A 21,531-nucleotide genomic window follows, 5' to 3' on the forward strand; every position below is an offset into this window, starting at 1 on the left:
TCTGGGTGTTGCTGTCATCCCAGCTGGGACTTTTACGAGTTGGAATCCATCATCACCTGGAGGGTGCAGCAATTTCAAAGTTCACACAACAGAATAATTGTTTTAGACATCAATTCTGTCCTTGAAGCGTTTATTCAGGATCAGCAGCTGAACTTCTAGTCTGAGAGAGGTACTTCCCTCTTAAGACAGAGAGGTGCCCACACTAGCTGCTCCTTGAGAGCTGCCAGGAATGTGTCACTGAACTAGGACACACCTCAAGAGAATGCTGCCACTAGACTGAAAAAGGTCAACATCCATGGAATAGAGAGCAGACAGCTATTCTTAAAATTTAGGTGCTTTTGGCCCGTGGGCTAAATTTCTGTACTGCTTTGGAGAACCATAGGCATAGAAACAAGAATAATCAAGTCACCTTTATACAGTTTATTGTTTCAAGTAATCTTTCCATCCTGATAAAATATTACTTACAGTAATTCTTAAGTCTTTGGCTATTTCATCTGGTCTTCTAGCTAGCTGATGTAAAACGTGTGCTTGAATCTCTCTCATTTCAGGGCTAAGACTACCTCTGGATGATGCTTTGTTTCCTAATTCTGCAATAGTTTCCTCATACTTCATATGTAAGCACAAGTTTACTATTCCAGACATGATGCTTATATATGAAGTATGGAGAACTACTGCACTTACTCAGTACCCAGATATTGTCTTCAGAGCAGTCTGTCAAAGACACAGTATTAGACGACTGAAACTCCTCAAACGATCTGCTTAAGAATCATTACAGAAATGACTGAATGATTTAAACACAGTAGCAACCACAAGGAATCACAGAAATATTTGTCCAGACTAGACACTGAATGTAGCCAAAATGCTTGCCTGTAAGATAAAAGTGCCCCCCCAAACCAAGTAGAAATACTACACAATAACTTCCTCTGAATTAAGCTAAGCAGTCAAAGCAACTACATTTCTAAAACAGAAGACACCTAAATTTATTCATGTTCTCCCTGTTTACCTTTTTAATTTCTAAAAGAAAAACAATCAACACCTTAGTAAGTACTTTAATCTGAAAAAGCAGTGAATGTTTAGTATAAATACAAAAAAAAAAAGACGAATTTTATTTGGTTACTATCTGGCTAGATTGTGTACTTGAATACATTTGAATTCTGAATCAGCATACTTGATACCAAAACATTCTGATTTTTCTACAATTCAGTTACAAACTGAATTCACAAATCCTTGAGGAAGCGAGTTAGCCCTAAGTGCAGATTTCAGATTTCCTGGTATTCATTATTGATTGTGGAACGGTGTACTTGGGCTGCAAGGTCGGAGGCAAAAGGTTCTCCGCAATACTTTGTACTAGACACTTGGTAAGGCATAACTGCAAGCCAAAGGCAGCAGCAATTCGTCCAGAATGGGGATCTTTCAGCAATGGCTAGTGGTGATCCGCAGATGAAGTAGCAAACCTCATAAAATTTCAGAAGGTGGATCTCAGTTTACCTGAGTCAGCTACAGTAAGCAAACATATTTGTGTCCCAGATATATAGACTATGCATGTACTCCAGCACAGATTGTGTCCACAAAGTATACCAAATTAAATGTTACTATAAAAGTTACCGCATCCCGTCTTCAGTGCTTGTTTTACTAATAGCTGTACACTATATACAGGAATACAAGGGTAGGTTTGTTGCTCCTAATTCTTGCTCGTTCAAGGAAAGGGGGAAATCTCTTGTTAAAAACCAGCATCTGGGCTTATAAATAGTGCAGAAAATGCAAATGCTAAGAAAACAATGCCTCCTATGATTGTCACTGTAAGAGAGAGAGAGAGAGAGAAAAGATGGTGATTAGATCAGAAGGACAAAGTTCACTCTGTATCTAATGGCTCTCTTTCATCCCATAAACAACTTACAGCACCCATTTGCCTTAAAGCACTGATGTACCCATTAAGCTGTTCCCAGCTCTTGCAGAATTGTGACAAGTTCTTCTCTTTCACTGCCCTCAGCCAAGGGACGCCACATGGCCCCTGTACTGCACACACAATTTAGGCATGTTCAGACTCAAGAAGTCACAAGCATGTTTGTACGCAGACCAGCACGCTTGCTCACAATTGGAAGTACCCATGATGTGGTTCACATGAAGCATGTTCCTAAAGACAAGCCTTTGGGCTCACACCAGAGAGCAAAACCAGCAGACAGGAGAAATTGACTTCTGACAGTGCAACTTTTCATTTTCTTGAAAAGCGAACATACTTTTTTCTAGCGGGCAGTAAACATGACAAAGAGGTAGGGCAGCTGATGTCCTAACATCAAGGTGGAACTGGTGGAAAGTGCCTCACACAGCCTGTGAGCTTCTAGAGAATGGGAAATTTGGCCCTACCCAACTCAGTTTGGATTTTATAGCCTTGTTTTAGAGATTAAACCAATGGCAACTTAATAAAAGTATTATTGTATGGCTAATGTTATGTGGCTCTATCTCCCCGTAGCTGCCACTCTGTACTTGCATAATGGAAACTGCCACTATTTTGTGAGGAGCCATTTAACACAAACTTCTTAAATGGGAGAGGGCCACCCATAATATATTTGAAGTGGCTGCTGGTGTAAACTTATTAAAATCTGTAACACCATTCAAGTAACAAGTTTTATTTTATATTTTTTTTAAAAAAGAGAGGGCGCAGGCAATAAAATTATAGTTATCAGCAGCATACAGGTTGCATATTCTCCTCTGGTGCCTATGAGCACAAAGATGTCGATGGCTGTCTTGAGTGTTCATGCAGGAAAAAACAGTTGTTTTGATGCAGCCCTCTAGCCCAAATGTAAGTTGAACATAGTAACTCATTACACGCATTCAACACATCCCTCTCACTACTTTCAGCCCCTAATTACTCCAAGTTTGAAATTCTACTCGCTTTGTCTCAGTTTGCAATTATTAGGCAAATCAGCTTCCAATCAAGGGCTTACTTACCAGTCCGAACAGATATTTTTTGTGCTATCATTCTTCCTCCAATCACCGCTAGGCCAGTACATAAGCTATGGCCAACTGTTCCACCTACTGCCACACCATAGGGATCCTGTACAAATACACATGGTCAACTTTCAATGCAGTTTATTGGAGGTATTTATGCATTCAAAGGGCTTGATCAGACAAAGCCACATTAAGAGAAGATTGTCAACCACTTCAAAAGTTGGGGTTAATGACCAGGGTGATTTTATTGGGCAGCTGTTTCCTGGGATAAAAGCAAAAAAGTGTGGCCATTTCCAGTTACTGCCGATACAACACTCACCCCCTCATTAAATGAGAATTGTTTTTTTCCAACTCATTTAAATTCCCACTTCTGTTTAAAGGATAGAATCATGATAATGCTTAAGCAGTGGTGGCTCACCCCCAGTTTAGGGGCCTGATACAACACCTAGGCAATTTTTTTATTTTCTGGTCCCATGAGCTCCTACCAATTTGGATGGTGGAAGCAAAAAGAAAAAGAAAAAAAGGTAGCCACAGTGTTAGCCTTCCTCCTCAGCTGATTGGCACAGATCAGCAGAGGAGGGGAGCTGTGTGCCTTTGTGTGTCCCACGAGAGAGAGGATGAACCTGTACAGGGTGTCCAGGCCAACTTTGAGCTACATCCATGACTGGAATGTGGCATATATAATGACTGTTTCAGAGGCTACTGTCTAAAATCAATCTCGGATTATTTAGCCTTTGGACAAACTTTCGACCCCATGCTACTTTATAATGCCTGAAAATATAAATACAGATACACTAATATGTGTGCCGGCACCTAAGGCAGCAATCCAATGCCTGCTTACCCAGGAGGAAGTCTCACCAACTCAAGGGGACTTGCTTCCAAATAAGACAGGAAGCAGCCCAAAGAGCTCACTTTGTCTAGCATTTACTATATGCCAAAGGACGTTGCCAAAAGTATACCTCTGGAGGAGATGTGCATCCTGCTCTAAATCTAAATCCCCTGGCCCGATACTACAGGAGGAAAAGGGGTGTGTAGAAAGAGAGCAGGCAGACTCAAGGACACCAGCCATCTGCAGCAGCAAAGGAAGAAAGTCTATACGCACACACACAGCCTGCCCCTTGCATATAGAATACCGTATTTTTCGCCCCATAGGACGCTCCGTCCCATAGGACGCACCTAGTTTTTTTGGGGGGAAATAAAGGGGAAAAAATTTCCCTTTATTTCCCCCCCAAAAGCAGGTCGGGGAAACAGAACCAGGTCGAGGAACAGCGGGATGGTGGCGCTGCGCCTCCCTGCTGTCCCCCGAGCTTGTGGGGCTGGCCGATGTCTGCCCCGCGCGAGGGGCGCTCTGCATCAGGGCGCCCCCCCTGCGGGGCCGGCAGGCTGCTATCCGCAGCGTGGGGAGCCTTGCCGGGAACTCTGGCAAGGCTCCCCACGCTGCGGATGTCTGCCTGGCGAGGGGGGCGCTCTGCTTCAGGGCGCCCCGCCCGCCGGGCGGCAGGCTGCTATCCGGCAAGGCTCCCCACGCTGCGGATGTCTGCCTGGCGAGGGGGGCGCTCTGCTTCAGGGCGCCCCGCCCGCCGGGCGGCAGGCTGCTATCCGGCAAGGCTCCCCACGCTGCGGATGTCTGCCTGGCGAGGGGGGCGCTCTGCTTCAGGGCGCCCCGCCCGCCAGGCTGCTATCCGCAGCGTGGGGAGCCTTGCCGGGAACTCTGGCAAGGCTCCCCACGCTGCGGATGTCTGCCTGGCGAGGGGGGCGCTCTGCTTCAGGGCGCCCCGCCCGCCGGGCGGCAGGCTGCTATCCGGCAAGGCTCCCCATGCTGCGGATGTCTGCCTGGCGAGGGGGGCGCTCTGCTTCAGGGCGCCCCGCCCGCCAGGCTGCTATCCGCAGCGTGGGGAGCCTTGCCGGGAAGTCCGGCAAGGCTCCCCACGCTGCGGATGTCTGCCTGGCGAGGGGGGCGCTCTGCTTCAGGGCGCCCCGCCCGCCGGGCGGCAGGCTGCTATCCGCAGCGTGGGGAGCCTTGCCGGGAAGGCTATTCGCAGCCTAGACATCCCTGCCGGACCTCCCGTAGGGCTGCCTAGGCTGCGGATGTGTTCCTGAAGCCTGGAGAGCGAGAGGGGTCGGTGCGCACCGACCCCTCTCGCTCTCCAAGCTTCACCAAAAGCCTGCATTCGCCCCATAGGACACACCCAGATTTCCCCTTCATTTTTGGAGGGGGAAAAGTGCGTCCTATAGGGCGAAAAATACGGTACATCTATCACACATAGGCTCCCTGACTGGGCACATCCTCCTTTGATTCTAGAGGCCTCACCTGAGATGCAATAATGGCTACAGGATGCAATGGGTATTTGCCTAAGTACCCCTTCTCCTCTGGTTGAATGAAGAGAAGCAGCACAGAGAACAAATCCCACTGGCAAACCTTCATCATTGTGCTCCTTCTCTATAAGCCATGTGCTACTGCTGCAACTCCTGAATGAGTTTACTGGGCAGCAGTGCACACTTTGAACAGTTTAAGGGATGCTTTCTCTTGAGCAAATTCATGTAGCCACAATATGAAGCGAGACATTTTCACCTGTTCCGTCACTACCAGGTTCTGCTCCCCACTGCCCTTCTAAATGTATTTTATTTAATAAGATTAGCAGTCCCCCCCCCCACTAAAACAAGTTCTTGAAGACAGCCTCCCCCAACCTGGTGCCAAACCAATGGATTCAAGTTACAAGAAAGGAGATTCCAACTAAACTTCAGGAAGAACTTTCTGGCAATAAGAGCTGTTGGGGGACCCATCTGTCATGGATGCTTTTATTGAGATTCCTGCATTTCAGGGGGTTGGACTAGATGACCCCTCGGATCCCTTCCAACTCTACAATACTATGGTTCTATTACTGGTTCTTGAGAATGTTGCTCTTTGATTAGATACATCTTATGCATTTCACTCACCTCTCTTGCTGCAAGAACTATTGTGGTTAACTGAGAGCGGTCGCCCCATTCGGCCAAGAACGTTAAAGTAAAAGCTTGCACAAAAATTGGAGAGATAAAGTGCAGCCATTTTCTTTGAGGTATAGCAGGGCCTGTTCCTGTTTCCACATCTCCAGGTCCATTTAATAGTTTTGTTCTCTGCAGCTAGAAGCAAAATGTGGCTATTAGAAAAGAATAGGAACTAACTCGCTCCTACGTATAAGTGCCACACACACATCAATTATCAGAACACTAACAAATTTTACATATAACTCAGATGGCAGCATTTATCACAAAGACTTAGTCAATTCAGTTCACCCAGAATCTATTGGAAAGGCCTAGTGACTAATATATATTAGCAATTTGGGTGAATAAATATTAACACTTAAGTCAGAACCAGTATAGTTCTCCTATGACCATTCTGATATGGTAATCTGAGTTTAAAACGAGAGCTAAAGCAGAATGCCAAATCTATTTCGTACTGGCAATTTCAGAAATGATTAATAAACCACAACAATTCTGATAATGTTTACTGTTTGAAGTTCTGCACTTATATACCAACAATACAAATAATAATGAAAATATCCTGAAATGGGGAGACGTTATCTAAACAACTTAACAAAACTTCTGGCTCTTAGAATACAAAAACTGTATTGAAACCAAGCCAGAAGCAACCATTGAAGGACTGTACAATATATAGCACAATAACCTACTAATAGGTTCTCACCACCAAAACTAAGAACATACAACCTACAGAGGTTAGTAGAATAATCTCAGTTAAAACATCTTCTACACTTCAATTTCTTTCTTACTGAAATTTGTATCCAGGAGTTTTTCTTCTCTTGCTCTTGCAGCACAACTGTTTTAGTCAACTGTTAAACATACTGCAGGAGGCAGAGGATATTTTGCTACATCATGCAAGAGCTATATATCTGGTGTATCAATTCCATTTGGGAACAGGTGTAGCTAAATATCTGATTTCCCTAGACTTCCTGATTTCACAATGACACTCTGCATGGTATACACATGCTCTGTATACTTCAACTTACTTCTTCATCCTTCTTTTTGAGTTCTGCTTGAACTTCCTCCAGCTCTTCCTGACCCTCATCTGCACCCATCTTCAAGCCTTCCCGGAGCATTCGGATGCCGAAAATTGCAAAGAGTGCTGTCGACACGTAGTAGGTGTATACTCTGGGGATTACTGTGGTGGCATAGCCAAATAAAACTAGGAGTGGAAAAACAAAAACATTTCAAGCTACCTGTGAAGTTGACCTTGCTCATTCTGTAAACCTAATTCAGGTTGCAAGCTGGTTAACAGAAAATTAGATTCTCTACTAATTCAGGGAGCTCTTAATTTATTTGGTCAGATGTATACCTCATTCCCAAAAAGGAGCCCAGGGCAGCTAACATCAAAAGATACAACATACTGCACCATTAAAACTACAATCAATTTTCCCATTCTAGGGCAATTCATGAAACTCTTCCAGAATACACCTTCCTTTAGGTATAACTTGCCATCTTTCTGCCAGATTTGATGCAAAGCATAAGGCATGAACCACTGCCTATCAAGGCTTTCTTCATGTTCACAATCTATTTTTCAACCCATTAATATAAGAAGTTGCCTTGGTGAATTTGATTAAATGTCTTATGTGAGTGGTTGTAGCAGATCTCTAATTCCTTGGCCAGAAATATTTCCCATCCTTGCTACCCAAGACACTTTAACTCACACAATCACTGACAGTAACGTTGGCATGATTTTAGTTAAATAGAACACATTAGCAAAAACACAATGGGATGGATTCATGTCCCCCGTTCCACAAATGAAAGGATTCCTTCCATTCATGAGAGTCAGTCAGATCCAGGGGAAGCTCCCATTTTGCAAACTGGATACAGACAAAGGGGTCCCCCCCCCCAGATCCCACCAGCCCCATTTCAGTTCCTATTGCCGCATGTCATGCTGTTCTGGAGATTCCTCCAATTCTCTGGAGCATATTTTCGGAGGCAGCAGAGGAAGGGGAAATTCTTTTGTAGGATAGAAGACACAAAAGCAAGGCCTGGCTGTCTTCTCCACATACATGTGTCGCTGTTTGCAGCTTTCCTACATATGTTCCAGGGCAGAGAAGTTACAGCACCCACCTGATAAACATGTCATCAACCCCAGGGCAAGCATAGCCCCAGCGAGCACTGTTAAGCGGTTGTAACGCATTGCCATGATGGCTGCAATGAAGAAGGTTTTGTCGCCAAGTTCAGAGACAATGATAACCGATATCGCAGCCACAAATGCATGGATAAATCCCAGGTTAGTCTTATCCCCGGAGTCTTCACTAACAGAATGGATGGGAGCCACTGGAGTTGGTCCTTTCTGGGGAGGAAAGAAAAAAGTTTTATTTCTCTCATCCAAATCCATCTATTCTATATTTTTCCTTATTGCACTACCTGCGGCCAGGAATTTAACTAAACTTGCATTGAGTTAAACCGGGGACAGAAACCTGCACGTAAGCCACACCCCAAATAACCTTGGGTGTGCTAACTGATTAAGAAATCAAATTATTTGATTTCTTAGCTACACTTCACCATAAAGTCCCAGGGCACAATAAGTGCAGTGGTTTGGAGGGTTGTTGTTGCTGTTGTTTTCAAAAAGCAGGTCAATATACTTAATTTTTTTCCCAAAGACTGGGAAACCTGGCTTATCGGAATTTCTGATTAGGACAGTCTCTAAGAGCATTCACTCAATGTTGTTTTAAAAACTCTTCAGAACTTTTCAGATATTTGCATGATTATCACAGAGAAGCCAGTGCACCTGAGGACAGTGGGGGAAGGATTTGCCTGCATGCTCTTGGCCTCAATTTAATCCATCACATGTTAGGGTGAATGCCTGTACATTTTACTTCAATACATTTTCATATCTTGCTACTTGCTGCAAACTATGTCTTCTATTAACTAATTTATGCCATTCAGCTGCTTAATCGTGATTTTTTGGGGGGTACATATGATACTAAGGAATGATTTTTCAGAAACAAACAAGGGGGGAAAGAGTTGAAGTTAATAACGATACTAGTGTTCAAATCTTCAGCTGCCCATGTTTCCCAATATTCTGGCAAATGATTCATGTAAACTCTGCAATTTTGCTATTCAAGTACAGTGCATGATTAGCCTGTCATATATGGATACAGATACAAGACTTCTCAAAGTATATGCGCTTATCAGTAATTAAAATAATTCATTCTGCTGCACAACAAGGCATTTTGAAGCCTTCTCTATACAGTGGGGTAGGAGAGCTGGGGTATAAAAAAAAATCACACCTGGAAACCTAGGAGGCTTAGTTTGGTCAGAATCAAGTATACATTTCCAGAGTTAATGCTAAATACTTTACTTCTGGTAAATGAGCCACCATAAGCCACTAGAGACAGCTGTGAAAATTTGTGTCCTGGGCTTTTGAGACTTGTCTACCCATGTACTATCTGAAACCTAAGGGGCACTTTGGTTGCCAGATGTGAAATATACTGGCATTATTTTCAGCTCTCATACTCCACTACTAAAATGCCTCTTCCTTAGGGTAGGGCCACTTGAGACTGTCAACAAACTTGAACCTGAGAATGAAATGTTTCATGATTATATACTGATGTCAATTACACCAGCTGAGAGATGAGTTGCAGAGCTACCATTTTGTACCAGAAGAACAGCCATCTCTCCCCCCCCCCCCCGAATGCAGTAATTTCTTCAGGGGAAAATTTGAAAGTTAACAATGTGTTGGTTTTAACTTTTTATGAATTTGAATAGTTAACAGAATTGTAAAGAAAAACATTTATTATGTTCTTCTTGACAACAGACTGCAGTTGAAGAGATGCCCCTGTATTGGTAAACTAGATTTTACATACATTAGAACACACTACTGTACTAATGTTTCACATCCCTGCTTACCAGTTTGCTGATTTGTCGTATTTGCATGCCAACTTTCCTCCAGATAGACTGGAATGGCAGATATGGGGTCACCTCATTTTAGCCTCTGGTGTAGTTCAGGCAAACACTTAAGTGCCCAAAGTTCCTCAGTGATCTTCAGGATTAAATGAAAACATAGCCAGGTCTTCCTAATTGAACTGCAACATTCTTAATTGCATCAGACTTGATGATCCCTTAAGTCAGGCATTGCCAAACTTGGCCCTCCAGCTGTTTTGGGACTACAACTCCCATCATCCCTAGCTAACAGGACGTGGTCAGGGGTGACAGGAACTGTAGTCCCAAAACAGCTGGAGGGCCAAGTTTGGCCATGCCTGACTTAAGTGATGTCAAAACGTACTCCTGCTACAATTATCAACACATCGATACTACTATGGCAACAATCACAGTTACCCAAGAGTTTTAAATGATGCCATTTAAGTGGCTGGAATGTGACATCAAGTTAACACATATGTGAGAAAGAGAAGTAAAGACCATATATAGCTAAATCTATTGTAGACACCAACAGGTCAGAACAGTGTTGTCCAGTAGACATTGTGTTGCATTACAAGACAACTGTTCGTTTATGGACTAATTTTGGGTGAAAAACTTAAGAGCACTTCACACCACTTTTTGTATCCTGCTTCACATACGTAATTACACAAAGACCACTTCAAATTTGACCTCAAGACTTCCAACCACTTCAGCATATTTTCTGTGCCCTGGCATTCCTGTTAATATTTAATGTTTTAATCACTCAGTTATAATTTATCATTGCAAGCTACCTGAAGTAGCTCTATATTTTGCACTTCAGACTTTGAGTCATCTATACTCAGCTGATCACGTATTTGTGGTATTTTACCCTGAGCTGCCATCTCTCCCCCTTATTACAAAGCTTAGGTTCCAGTCACCCTGGAGAGATTTCTGTTTACGTCTATGCCAAACTCATCCCACGTGTAACTTTTCAGCCACTTCAGCAACCCCAGATTTGCCATACTTGATGAATTACTTTATGAATTACTATACCATACTTCATTGTAACCTTCTGAATCACCCATATTATGTCTGATAAAGCGGGTACTTGGAGTGTACGGACAGATGTGGAAAGTGGCATTCCTTTAAGGTCAGGAGATTCTGAAACAACATCCCTTATCATATATTACAAGGAAAAAAATCAAATTCCACTGAAGGTAAGATCAAGACAGTGAACCCATACACTCTGAATCTAACAGATCCATCAAGTCCAAATCCTATCCTACTGCTCAAACTCAGAAGCAGTATCCGTCTGAAATGCAGAGAACTCAAAGTAAAATTTAAGTTGCCTAGATTTCAATCTTAATATGCATGAAGTTTTAAACTGTAAAGCTCTCTTTTCTTTTCTTTAAAAAATAAAAATAAAGATCAGGTAGTATGTAGAAAATGTTTCACCCTGCCAGCCCTTTGTCACTGATGACACAACCATCAAAGAAAGGTGAAAATCAGGAGTAACACGGAAAACTGGATTTGCAGATAAAGATAATACTTATGGCTTGCTTGGACTCAGTAGCTGTATTTTCCAAAAAGATGTGTCGTGTTGAAGCTGTATTACAGGGGCATGAAAGCTTTAAGTCACATACAGTGTGGAGCTATAGAATCTCAGCTTCTTTTTATGAGTCATTTTTGCATTGCTCCTGAGTCATTTTTGAATTGCTCAAGCAATTTTAACTTCTAAATTACTGGTTTCTCTTAAGTACACTGTTCTCACCTTATTAAATTAAAGGGTTAATTTTAGCCTGAGGGAATTTACCTGTACTGTGCTTTACTAATTACTAATCCCTTGATTAAAGTGAACACAATAAATTACACTTTCTATTTTACAACAAGAAGTTTAAATTGTGCCACAAGAGCTATTGAATGGCTACAGCACTATATGGGAATTGTGACAGGGTTCCTAACACAGTGCCAGTTAGAAACTGGGACAGAAAAGCTAGGAGCCAAATGGCTTCTGGGACCTGGGTTGTAGGTGCCAAAACAGAATGTCTAGTTGCCACTGGGGGGCAGTGGTCAGCAACACTTTTTACTTATTATTTTGATAAGCATGAATTAATACACAATTCACATAATTGATACATTGTTAATATCACTTTTTTAGCAGAAATTGTTAATACAAAAGAAATTAGTGTTTATAATAAAAATATTGGTACCATACTTCAGTTTTCAACACACTCTTTATTGTTAAACTCATATTGTCTACCCTTAACATATCCTTTGAGGCTTCAAAGCACATGCATTTCAGTAATCCTTGAGTGTCAGCCAGGTGCAAAAAATGGCACCCAGACTTTTTAAAGTGCTCGTAAATAGAGAATCTTTAGGCGCAAAATGCACCTTGCACCCTAATTTCAAACCCTGCCCTCAACCTACCAATGAACTGATATTCTAATAAAAAGCACAAGCAATTGTTATGACATCCCCTGCAAGCAGAACCAACTAGACATGTTCAGGAATTTATTAATCAATTGTCGATAGAAAAAAAATGGAGAAGGAATGTTTTATGTTAACAGAATTTGAACTGTTACCATTACCACTCTGTGACAAAAAGTTCACCAAAACCTCTCCACCCCTCAAGGCTGCCAAGAAGTCACAGTGGTCTGAGACAATGAGGCAGGCTTGTCATCTTGATTGTGCAGCTTGGCAACACTTTAGTCTCCAGGATGCCAAACTGTGATAAACAAAAACAATGCATTTAGCTCACTCCTTCAACTGAACCTGCACCAATATTTGTACGGCTTGCTTCACACTTTAGACTGCAATTGTTTTTGCTGCGGCTACCCTGGCTGTTTGTGGCAGCTCATGCACAAAGTGTCAACAGAGACAGACTTGAAAATACTCATGCTGTAAGAGCCATAGATGCACCTCTGGTATGAAACACTGTTTCTGATAGAATGCACTAACATACCAGTGGCATGTATAAAGTGCAAAGTGGCCCTAAGTACCCTGTGTATTATACATTATTTAAAATGAATAACTTAGGTAGTACTATATTCTGAAGGATCTCAATGGATGATCCAAGCAAGCATCTTGAAGACCAACAACAAATACAGTACACATGGCAGATCTTTGAATTTTCCTCATTGATGCAAGGGAGAAGTTGCCTGAGGCTTCCTCTTTGACCTGCAGAACAAGACACCACATTTTAAGTCTCTGAGCTGAACAAGCCTCAAGGCAAGCAATACCCATTGTCTCAGCAGAACCTCTATTAAGTAGAGATGCCTGCTTTATCCCTGATCTATGCAAGAGATTCAGTAGGAGGATCTGTGATTTAACCATAGATTAAAAGCATATGTTATCGGGAACAGCGAGGCCATAGCGTATTATGATTTTATGGTTATAAGAATAGGATGGTACCTACACCAGGCCATACCATACTGTACCCTACTTCTTTAAACAGTCATGGCTTCCCCCAAATAATTCTGGGACCTGCAGTTTGTTAAGAGTGCTGACAGTTGCCTCACACACCTACAGTTCGCAGTTCACAGTGAATCAGAATTCTTCTACGCAGAGAACATAGGCTCAGGAGGTAAGTGCCTGTCATTTCAAATTATCCAGAACCACAGAAGTGGGAAGAGCTCAGAAAAGGACCTGAATTTGCTTCTATATGCCAGTGTGTGTTGCTGCTACTATAAGACCAAGATCGCACAAAGTAGGGAACTCTGTTGCCCATAGTCAACAGCATTAAGTTGAACTTGCTGCAAGTACAGCAGGGTGCAGAATCTTCGGTCCTCCAGGTGTTGCTGAATGACAATTGCCATTGTATCTGACCACTGCCCATTCTGGGTGGGGCTGAAGGGAGCTGATGTTCAACAAAATCTGAAAGGTCACATATTCTCCATCTTTGAAATACAGAGCAGTTTTGTGCCCTTAAGGAATATTTATGTTAGAAATATCTGGCTGCCATGGTTTCCACATCAAGCAGGAATACTGTGGAACCAGAACAGCAGCATTTGCTAGAAGTAGAGACATTCTAAAATTATAAAAAAGAGAGAAACATGAGTGTTAACTACATAAAAGCCAGAGGGAACAGAGAAAGGCAGTGTAGACCCTCTCCAACTTCTTATATGACAATGGAGATTTTCAGGAGAGGTTCAAAGTCAGCTCTCCTCACCCCCATGCCAAGGTAAAATGGAAAAACTGCCTGTCTCTTTGTGTGACTTCTTCAGGGCAGCAAGCCTCCTAGCAAACAAAGTGGCCAGGCAAGGCTCCTGTGTTGTAGATCATTGCATAATAAGCAGAAGTGCTGCAGGAGAAGATTTCCACCATCATCACAAAACCTGCCTCCTGGAGAAAAGTTTTAGCATTTTGAATTTCTACTTCCCACCCAGTTTTAAAAGTCACAGCAGCCTTTCCAGGGAGAGGGGTAGCAAAGGACTGAAATGGTAGGGCATTGAATGAGACAACCTCTTTGAAATTTCCTCGCACTGGAATAGCTAAAGTAGGGTGGAGTCACAGAAAACTTCCAGGCAAATTATCCCCCCCCCCGGTCCCAATTCTAGTGCAGCACTTCACTATTAATCACTTGCTCCCTACTTAACCACCCTGTTAAGGTCAGAGTGGTAAAATGAAGTCTACAGTGCAAAAATCAATTTGTGGGGAGGAAAAGTGGGTGGTTCTAATGCACATTAGTGACTGCCGAATAGCAAGTCTCACACCTCTAATACTTTTAACAGTCACACACTGCTAGTTTTCAGTAATGTAATCAGAAATAAAATCTGACCATTTAACACCTGCTGCTCCCATTTGTGGCCATGCTCCTTTTGTGAACAAAGATATGAAGGTTACATAATTGAGAAAATTCTATGGACAAATGCAACATATGTTCCATTCTCTGTTGAACCATTGCACCCCCAACCATGATTTTATGGGTAGATATAGGACTCCTACGCAAGTCTAAGCCACAGCACCTTTGTCTTCAAGACTGATTCTTGCTCCCACCTCCCCTGACAACACTCTGGGAACACAGTCCACTTTTTCTTCTCGAAACTAAATTTCAAAATTATGGCTATAATCTGATACAACTATGAAATTTTATGCTGGTACTCTGTACCTGATTGTATCCCTATGGCTTTCAATAAAACTCATTTTAACCATCTCCCAGCCCCATGGATGTATTATCTAACTTTATGAACAATTCTCTCAGCACAGATGTGGTGGGGAACTTTGGCCTTCCAGATGTTGCCGAACTGCAACTCCCATCAGCTGTAGCAAGATTGGCCAGGGGTGATGGGAGCTATAGTTCAACAACATCTGGAGGATCAAAGGTCCCCTATGCTTGCCTTAGCAGCACCCCAAAGACAGCAAGCAATCTCTGTCACCACAGAGCTGATGAAAGGCAGTTTCCCTCAGAGGGCTACTTTTCAGTAAATAAGCAGGTAGCATATTCCCAGTTTTAAGGCAGCTCCTCCTGAAAACCTTGCAGGTAGGTGCCCCCGCAAGATTTATTGTGGCACAAACTTTCATGGACAGGCCCAAGTTCATCAAGTGCATGAAGTGCTACCCTTAGCTGGGGAAGGGGAGGAGCTCAAAAGTTTATAAAACGTTTGGGTGGAAAGCTATTGTGGTTTTATACATGCACCTGCAGGCAGACCCACAGGCCTGGGGAGGGAATAAGAGGAGCAAAACAGCCGGGTGGAAAGACCACGAAATCCTCGAGTAAACTCATGATGGGGAGGAATAACACTACCTGCACCTGATGAAGTGAAGTCCACCAAGCCTTCCCGCCCATCCCCCTTGCAGCTGCTGCAAGCACGCATTCACTGAGAAACTCCCCAACAAACACGTGTTCGAAACAAAGGTTGGCTTCTCCCGTCAGGATCTCTTCCTCCTCCCCATTCCCTCCCCCACAGGCACGAGAGCCACGTCAGGGCTCCGCCAAGGAGCGGAGAGCGCCCTCCGTTTACCGCCCCCCGAAGAACGTCTCGTGTGAGTGCGCGCACACGTGTATTTTTTGGGGGGGAGGGGGAGATGCGGTCGGAGGATGCTCTGAAGAGCCGGGGCCAGCCTCGCTCCAGGCCCCCGAGCCGCCCGCTCCCCTTCGAGCCTACCCCCGGCGCCCCTCACCTCGGCCTTGGCCAGCTCCGGCCCTTGCACCGCCGGCTGCTGAGGCGGCGGCGGCTTCTGCTGCTCCTGCTGAGGCGGCGGCTCCCCCCGGTCCTGGCCATTCTCCGGCTCCGAGGCGGCGAAGGGCGCGGCGAGGAGCAGCAGCAGCAGGAGCCGCGCGGGGCCCGCCATTCCCGGCGCCGAGTCCTCTCCCGCTAACAGGAAGAAGCGCGGCGGCGGCAGCGAGAGCGGAGGCGGCGCTTCCCCGCCGCCATAGCCGCTTCCTTCTCCGCGACCCCTCAACCAAACAACGCCGAAGCTGTTCCCTCCGCCACGCCACCGAAGCTTCAGAGGCGGGGCCCGCCCCCTTGCTCCGCATCCGCTTCTCTGATTGGTGGCGCCGGAACCAGCATGTTCGAATCATCCCCGCTTTGCAAAGAGCGAGAGAGAGCTACGCTCGAAGGGGGCGGGGCTGGGGAGAGCGAGAGAGCGAACCTACCTAACCCTACCTGGGTCACGTGGCGCTTTCCCCTCCGACCCGCTCCCTCCCTCTGGGGCCGCGCGACTCCTCAAGAATTCTGGTAGTTTAAGTGGGTGGGAAATAAAGACCCAGGCGTGCAATGTAAATTGTGCACCTTATGATGCATGAGATCATGGCCACTGGTCCCATCACCTCCTGGCAAATAGAAGGGGAAGAAATGGAGGCAGTGAGAGATTTTACTTGGGCTCCATGATCACTGCAGATGGTGACAGCAGTCACGAAATTAAAAGACGCCTGCTTCTTGGAGAAAAGCAATGACAAACCTATACAGCATCTTGAAAAGCAGAGACATCACCTTGCCAACAAAGGTCCATATAGTTAAAGCTATGGTTTTCCCAGTAGTGATGTATGGAAGTGAGAGCTGGACCGTAAATAAGGCTGATCGCTGAAGAATTGATGCTTTTGAATTATGGTGCTGGAGGAGACTTTTGAGAGTCCCATGGACTGCAAGAAGATCAAACCTATCCATTCTGAAGGAAATCAGCCGAGAGTGCTCACTGGAAGGACAGATCGTGAAGCTGAGGCTCCACTACTTTGGCCACCTCATGAGAAGAGAAGACTCCCTGGAAAAGACCCTGATGTTGGGAAAGATGGAGGGCACAAGGAGAAGGGGACGACAGAGGACGAGATGGTTGGACAGTGTTCTCGAAGCTACCAGCATGAGTTTGACCAAATTGCGGGAGGCAGTCGAAGACAGGAGTGCCTGGCGTGCTCTGGTCCATGGGGTCACGAAGAGTCGGATACGACTAAACAACAATAGGGGATGGTGGTGCACACCGTGTAGCAGCACATCATCCCAGGTCACTGTTCCTTCTGTCCTGGGGATTGGGGGACTTAACCCAGCAAGCAAAATGCTTTCTTTGCAGAAAGACAGGCTTACAATACAGATAAGGAACAGCAGGGAAGACAAAGCACCATAGTCGGCTTAGGATAGTTTCTGAAAAGTTGCTCGAAGCAGCTCCCCATCTCGTGGGGAAGCATTGACTCCGCCAGATGTTGTGGAGCTGCATCTCCACCATCATGCCATCCTTGCTTGGGGCTGGTGGGAGTTCTGGGATGCTTGTCAACATCTGCATTCAGTTGCCCTGATCTTGTGAAGGAGATCTGCATCTTGTATGGCAAATAAGAGAAACAGATATTTATGGCAAACTGTGGACATAAATGCACCTCTGCATAAGGACCCTGTCTATTAGCACCACACTCTTTTGCATGGAATGCACATTTTGAGGTGCTTTCAAATATGCATGCAAACAGATGCATGCTAACAGTTTATTTCTTCCTCTTGGGTTGGGGCATTGTTGAGGGCTTTTTGTTGGAGAGGGTTACTGGTGGACTGGTCATGCGCGGATGCCTGATCATTGTCTTCCAAAGCAACTACTCTATTCCCAACTTAAAAATGGAAAGTGTAATGCTGGTGGTCAACAAAAGAGGTTTAAAGACTGTCTCAAGGCAAATCTAAAAAAATGTAGTATAAACACTGACAACTGGGAAACACTGGCCTGCGGGTGCTCCAGTTGGAGAACAGCCTTTACCAAAGGTGTCAAGGGCTTTGAAGACACAAGGGAGAAACGTGCTAAGAGGAAGGCACACTTGGAAAATCCACACCGTGATCAATTCCCGCCCAGAAACCAATGTCCCCACTATGGAAGGAACGTGTGGATCCAGAATTGGCCTCCACAGTCACTTACTGACTCATTGTTAAAACTGTGTTTATGGAAGACAATCTTGGCTATGAGTGATCGCCAAAGAGAAAGAGATCTGGAAATTGTTCAATTTGGTTGTGTACTTTTTGAAGTTTTGTTTTATTACATATAACTGCTTTTATGTTTGCAGTTATGTGTTTGTTTTTAATATGTTGTAAGCCACCTTGAGCAGTTTTAACTGTGGAAAGGTAGCATACAAATAAAATGATTGATTCATAACTAGAAGTGAATTATATTGCCAGTGAGACTTACCTCATGGTAAACACAGGTTGGTTGGGCTGCAAATTCTCCTTGGTTACTACTTGTAAGCAGCTACACAATCCATCTGCAAATGTTACTGTTTTTAAACATTATGCTTAAATTGTGTTCTTGTTCCTTTAATTGACTTATTACTTAGTTGCTATTGCTTTATACTGCTTTAATTTTGTGTGTTTGTGTACAAGCCAACCAGAGAGCCCATGTTATGGGGTGACAGTAAATCCATCAGTAATACTCTACCTACTCTAAAGTAGCCCTACTGACATCACTGTCTGTTCATTATTGTGATGAAGTATGCAGTTCAATGAGTGCAGTCTCAGCAGCTCGGACATTCCGGCTATGTAGCGCAAAGTGCTATGTTGACATAAGCTTGGTTACTTCAGCAACTTCCCTGAGTTTATTCGGGAGACATAGAGTCTGAGTGACACACTGGATTGTTCACTTACTGCTGCAATACATTTCTGACCAGAAAGGTGGGTGGAGGATCCTTAATTTGTCGATGTCTCGTCATACATCTTTGCCTGCCAACATTAGCCAAACAACTTGACAGAATCAGTAATTTTTTTCTGTTTACAAGACTGTTGATTTACACCCAGAAACACTGCCAGGGATAAATAGCCTTGAAGCAAAGCCAGGTGTCCTTTTAGGAACGCAGCCCAGTTCTTGTTACTGGAAGTGCCAAATGTAAATGAGGATTAAATAAAAACAAAGCTGGATTATTTTTAAAAAGTTATTGCATAGCAGCAGCAACAACAAAACCCCCAACTGTTACTGTTGTTCTATTATGAAGGTTACACCACCTTAGACATTTGAGTTTGAAAAATAAAGAACACTTGGAAGCCATCTTGTTTTACTGTGGTACTTACATAGAATTCAATAATTGGTTAACTTGAAAATCTTTTGGCTCAATCCTGCGGCAGAGTGTCCACATTATAACTGGGTGATGAGCTCATTTGACTCAACTGCATGGTATCAGATGAGCCTATGAGATGGCATAGATTACAGCCTGCTAATCACTAAAATATTTAATATAATAAAATAAATGGCTCAACCAAACTATACCACATGCATCAACTGAAAATTCCAGAGCTTTGGTCTTCAACTGGTCATTATCACCACTCTCCATTACTCTAGGAGACGGAAAGGAAAGAAAAGAGACAAAGTAGAGGCACTAGGCATTTTGAGCCGAGATTGGGGAACTTTGGGATTTTTTTTGGGAAAAATTTAACGTATCCACTTGAAATAATAAAATACTGTATTTGAAATGGTTCTGGAATATGTGGAAAGGGGGTCAGTTATTCTAGAGGCCGCAAGGCTCTAGCCCAGCATCGGGTCCTCAACCCTTTTAACAGCAAAATCCTTGGCATGTATACTCAGAAGTTCTGTTGAGTTCATTGGGAGTTACAACCTTAGGGCACAACCCTATGGACATTTATTCAAGCAGAAACAGAGAACCCATGGCCGCCTATGGTGGGTCAGGCTGATGGGAATGGTGGTTCAGCATCTGGAAGGCCACAAGTTCTCCAGTCTTGTATCCAGTGCTTTTTGTGTGTGACAAAAAGAGTACCTGCACCTTTCCCTCCCCCTGCCCCGCTCATGGCAGCCATTTTGTTCTGGCACCCAACACATTTTATATAGAGTGTACAGTGGTACCTCGGGTTAAGAACTTAATTCGTTCTGGAGGTCTGTTCTTAACCTGAAACTGTTCTTAACCTGAAGCACCACTTTAGCTAATGGGGCCTCCTGCTGCCGCTGCACGATTTCTGTTCTCATCCTGAGGTAAAGTTCTTAACCTGAGGTACTATTTCTGGGTTAGCGGAGTCTGTAACCTGAAGCGGAGTATGTAACCCGAGGTACCCCGTTTGTTTTTTAAATCAAAAAAGTACTTCCTGTACTGTAGATTAAGTATCTTTGTCCTGGGAGGCAGTTCCAAACACAGAATTTGCACACAAGACCATAGTTCTCTCTTTCAACAAGATTCTCACGCTTCTGTCTGCAAGTGCAGTATATTATTATTAATATTAATTAAATTTATAGAAATTCTGTGGGCCTAATAAAATAGCAAGAATGCCAAGGAGTGGGGTAGAAGCGCACACCCATCAGGACTGCTAGCTTCAAAAGGCAGGGCTTCAGTGGCCTGTGTAACACTTTGCTCTTTCTCATATGTAACAAACCAAGATTGAATTGTGCAATTATATGCAAATTTTTATATAAGTAATGCTGCTACATGTTGCAGCATCCAGCTTTTCTTAACAGCACTTTCTTTTCCCCACCAGAATCGGCTCACAGCCTTCTGGGTACACTCTGTATATATGTGGGGTTTTTTTAATTAAAAAAATTACTTCATTAAGTACTTTTCTCTGCCATGTTATTCTATTGTGGTTGAAGAAAAATAAGCAGGACAGTATTAATTTGCTTCTTTCAAAGCAGACCAGTGGTTCAGGTTTTTATTAAATATGTAAATATTACATTGGGTATTCTACATACAACAGATGGATAAAATAGTATAAAATATACACCATCTATTTTAAATAGTTTTATAAAAACATAAGTCACTGCTGTACCAGACAAAATTTGATCCTAAGTAAAGTCTGTGAGAACCAAATGTCTTTCCCTAGCTTTCTTGGGCTTGTTACATTATGAAGAAAATCTTTAAGCCTTTGCTCCCAATGCACTCATATGAAAATAAATAATAAAATAGACGATACTACAGTAGTACTATATGTTCAACTACCCTGGTGTGAAAGACATTAACAGGGTTAATCAACATCACATCTTCCAACTGTGTGTGTGTGTGTGTGTGTGTGTGTGAGAGAGAGAGAGAGAGAGAGAGAGAGAGAGAGAGAGAGAGAGAGAGATGGGTAGAGTACATGTTGTTCAGATTAACAGTACTTAGGACAGCACTGATGGGACACCTGGATTTCCAAAAGCATTTTTTCAAAACCATTACCAGGGGTTTCCAGACCCTTGTGCAAGGAGACCCACTTCACTGTGAGCTGAAAAAGACAAACAGTGTAGCTGGAGTGAGGTAGAGTACATGAACTGAGCTACCCAGAACCATATTTTGTTTGGTTGGAGGAAATACGTATGTGAGGCGATTGGGAAGGCTTATTTTAT

General features: G+C 43.6%; 1 protein-coding gene and 1 long non-coding RNA gene across 2 annotated transcripts; one reads left to right on the forward strand and one right to left on the reverse strand.

The window, feature by feature from the left end:
* Positions 1-405: 405 nt before the first annotated feature.
* On the reverse strand, positions 406-16,252 carry TMEM165 (transmembrane protein 165). The gene is made up of 6 exons (XM_081209172.1): positions 15,934-16,252; positions 8,041-8,266; positions 6,954-7,129; positions 5,887-6,069; positions 2,950-3,055; positions 406-1,797 (listed from the first exon to the last, which is right to left on the reverse strand). Exons 1-6 carry the CDS (start codon positions 16,102-16,104, stop codon positions 1,721-1,723), a joined length of 939 nt encoding a protein of 312 aa, XP_081065298.1. The 5' UTR covers positions 16,105-16,252; the 3' UTR covers positions 406-1,720.
* Positions 16,253-16,317: 65 nt separating this feature from the next.
* LOC308595187 lies at positions 16,318-21,358 on the forward strand. Its single transcript, XR_014011883.1, has 2 exons — positions 16,318-21,222; positions 21,266-21,358. It is a non-coding gene; the product is annotated as an uncharacterized lncRNA (long non-coding RNA).
* The last annotated feature ends 173 nt before the right edge of the window (positions 21,359-21,531 follow it).

The sequence above is a fragment of the Podarcis bocagei genome (assembly GCF_964188305.1).
Source record: "Podarcis bocagei genome assembly, chromosome: 9".
In the NCBI taxonomy this organism is placed as follows: Eukaryota; Metazoa; Chordata; class Lepidosauria; order Squamata; family Lacertidae; genus Podarcis; species Podarcis bocagei.